Source organism: Plectropomus leopardus, unplaced genomic scaffold (genome assembly GCF_008729295.1).
Source record: "Plectropomus leopardus isolate mb unplaced genomic scaffold, YSFRI_Pleo_2.0 unplaced_scaffold12727, whole genome shotgun sequence".
Taxonomy (NCBI): Eukaryota; Metazoa; Chordata; class Actinopteri; order Perciformes; family Serranidae; genus Plectropomus; species Plectropomus leopardus.
This window is the reverse complement of record NW_024613534.1, coordinates 1-2060: the sequence shown is the minus strand read 5'-3', so window position 1 is coordinate 2060 and position 2060 is coordinate 1. Positions and strand designations below refer to the sequence as shown.

General features: G+C 39.2%; 1 protein-coding gene across 1 annotated transcript; it reads right to left on the bottom strand.

The window, feature by feature from the left end:
- Positions 1 to 54: 54 nt before the first annotated feature.
- Positions 55 to 2000, bottom strand: LOC121963831 (solute carrier family 26 member 6-like; the record flags this gene model as incomplete). The annotated part of the gene is made up of 3 exons (XM_042514075.1): positions 55 to 230; positions 1547 to 1657; positions 1861 to 2000. Coding segments are annotated over 3 exons (427 nt in total), but the record flags the coding sequence as incomplete, so codon positions are not given.
- Positions 2001 to 2060: the final 60 nt, after the last annotated feature.

Here is a 2060-nt window from a genome sequence, read left to right as displayed (position 1 = left end):
AAAATAAAATAATATTTGACTTCCAGATCACATAATCCAGCAACTCTCGATTACCTGAAATAATCCCGACATGAAGGTGACAGCTGCAGCGACTCGGACCCTCTCTGCATCCCGGGAGATGACATCAACTATACTGGAGTTGGTCACATTGTCCCACATCATGAAGTTGGAGTCAGGTGCTACTCGCTCTATCACCCCGCCTATCATCACACTCATCACAGCATATGTTCCTGAAGAACAGAGACATAAACATATGTTTTTGTTGGCCATATAACAACATATTGGATACATTTTGTCCTTCCACCCATTCCCCTCAGCTTCTTGCAATGGCTGATGCGGTCCTACGTGAATACATTATTTTCTGCCAAAGTGAAAACATTTATAACCATTTTGGAATTAGTTTACATTATTGTTTTGTCTATGCTCCTTTCACAAGTTCTTTTTAGGCGATCCTGGTTCCAGGACTAAGCATGCCCTTTATTTATAGATAGATAATGTTAGATTAATCACTCTTAGAGCACTTGTATGGCTTAAACTGGCATGCAACTTTTTTTATTGATTAATCATCAACAAATAAAATAAGCATCTGTGTTAGAACATAACTGCTTCTTTAATGAAAAAGAAACAAAGCTACAAGTCTGTGTAGATAAAAACTTTAAGAGGGAACAACAAAGAAACATCAAATCACCATCTTAAAATCCAGCTCTGTTAGCAGCATGTGGAAGCTTAAGATTTCCATGTTGATAAAACTGAAAACAAATTTGCATCTTAAATTTCTTTACTTCTGGATACTGGGTATTTTTTAAAATAAATTCATAGAAGATGATTATTCAGTACAGTGCTGTGTTGCTTACAAATTCAAAGTGTTTTAAATATGCTACCACTCTCATTACCATTTTGACTGGTTTCTTCTCTATGGCTCTAGCAGCAGAGGCTCAGTGGTATGTAGTATTTCGACCAATCTGCCACGCAAAACTAATGAAAAAACACAACTGCTCAGTTATGTTCAAATAATAAAAACTGGTGGCCACAGCATGAGCGTATAGATCGTTGTACGGTAATGCAAAACAGGGAAAACACTTTACAACCCTGCAGCTCCTCGTCAGGTTTTTAGCTCATGGTGACAGAGCAATGCCTCTGTTAATCAAATCTGATAAGACCAAACTCCCACAGTCTTTACAGATCAGATTAGCTGCGCTGTTTTTGAATGGAAAGGTTGTTTTGTTTTGTACTATAGAGAAATATTTAAGGTTTGAGAACAGTTTTCAAATGCCTAAAAAACAAGCACGTCAAAAGTCTTGAACTGATCACAAAATGACTTCCCCTTTAGGAAACAATATAAGGAAGTGTAGCTTCCTTAAAGCCCTGAGCTCCAACTAAAGGTCTTATACTTAATGTCTATACTTAAAAACCTGAACCTTGCTGATTAGAAAGAAATGTGAGTAATCCTGCAATATCACTTGTTCTTCCTTAAATTATTATTACCAGGACTTCACAGTGGATCAACCCACCAGATGTGCAGATACAGAAATGGTGAAGTACAAACCGACTGAGATGTGCTTGGACGTGCCGAAGATGAAGTAGATAAGGACTGGGTAGAAGGAGGAGTAAAGGCCAAAGACTGGAGGAACCGATGCTAACAGGGCATATGCCATACCTGCAGAAAGAGCAGAGAAGAAGTATGATTTTCTACAAAGCAGTAATAACTAGAAAACAGCTATAACAAGGAAGATATCGATTAGTATGGTAATGCACAACAAGCAGACTGACATTTCAAATAAACTTATTATAATATCTCTTCTACCTATCCGCCCTTCACTGCATCTCTACTGAACTGATCTCCTGAACCTCCATCCTCACCCTGCGGCAACTGCATGATCCCAACACTGATCCCAGAGATCAGGTCACCCAGGGCATTTTCTCTGATGGAGTAACGAGGCAGCCACGATATAACAGGAACGCTACCCAGCAGGCAGCTCTTCAACCTGGGACCAGAACACCTGAGTTTGTGAGAGAGACAGACAAAAAAAAAGAAGAGTAAGGGGGGGTGGTATCAGCTT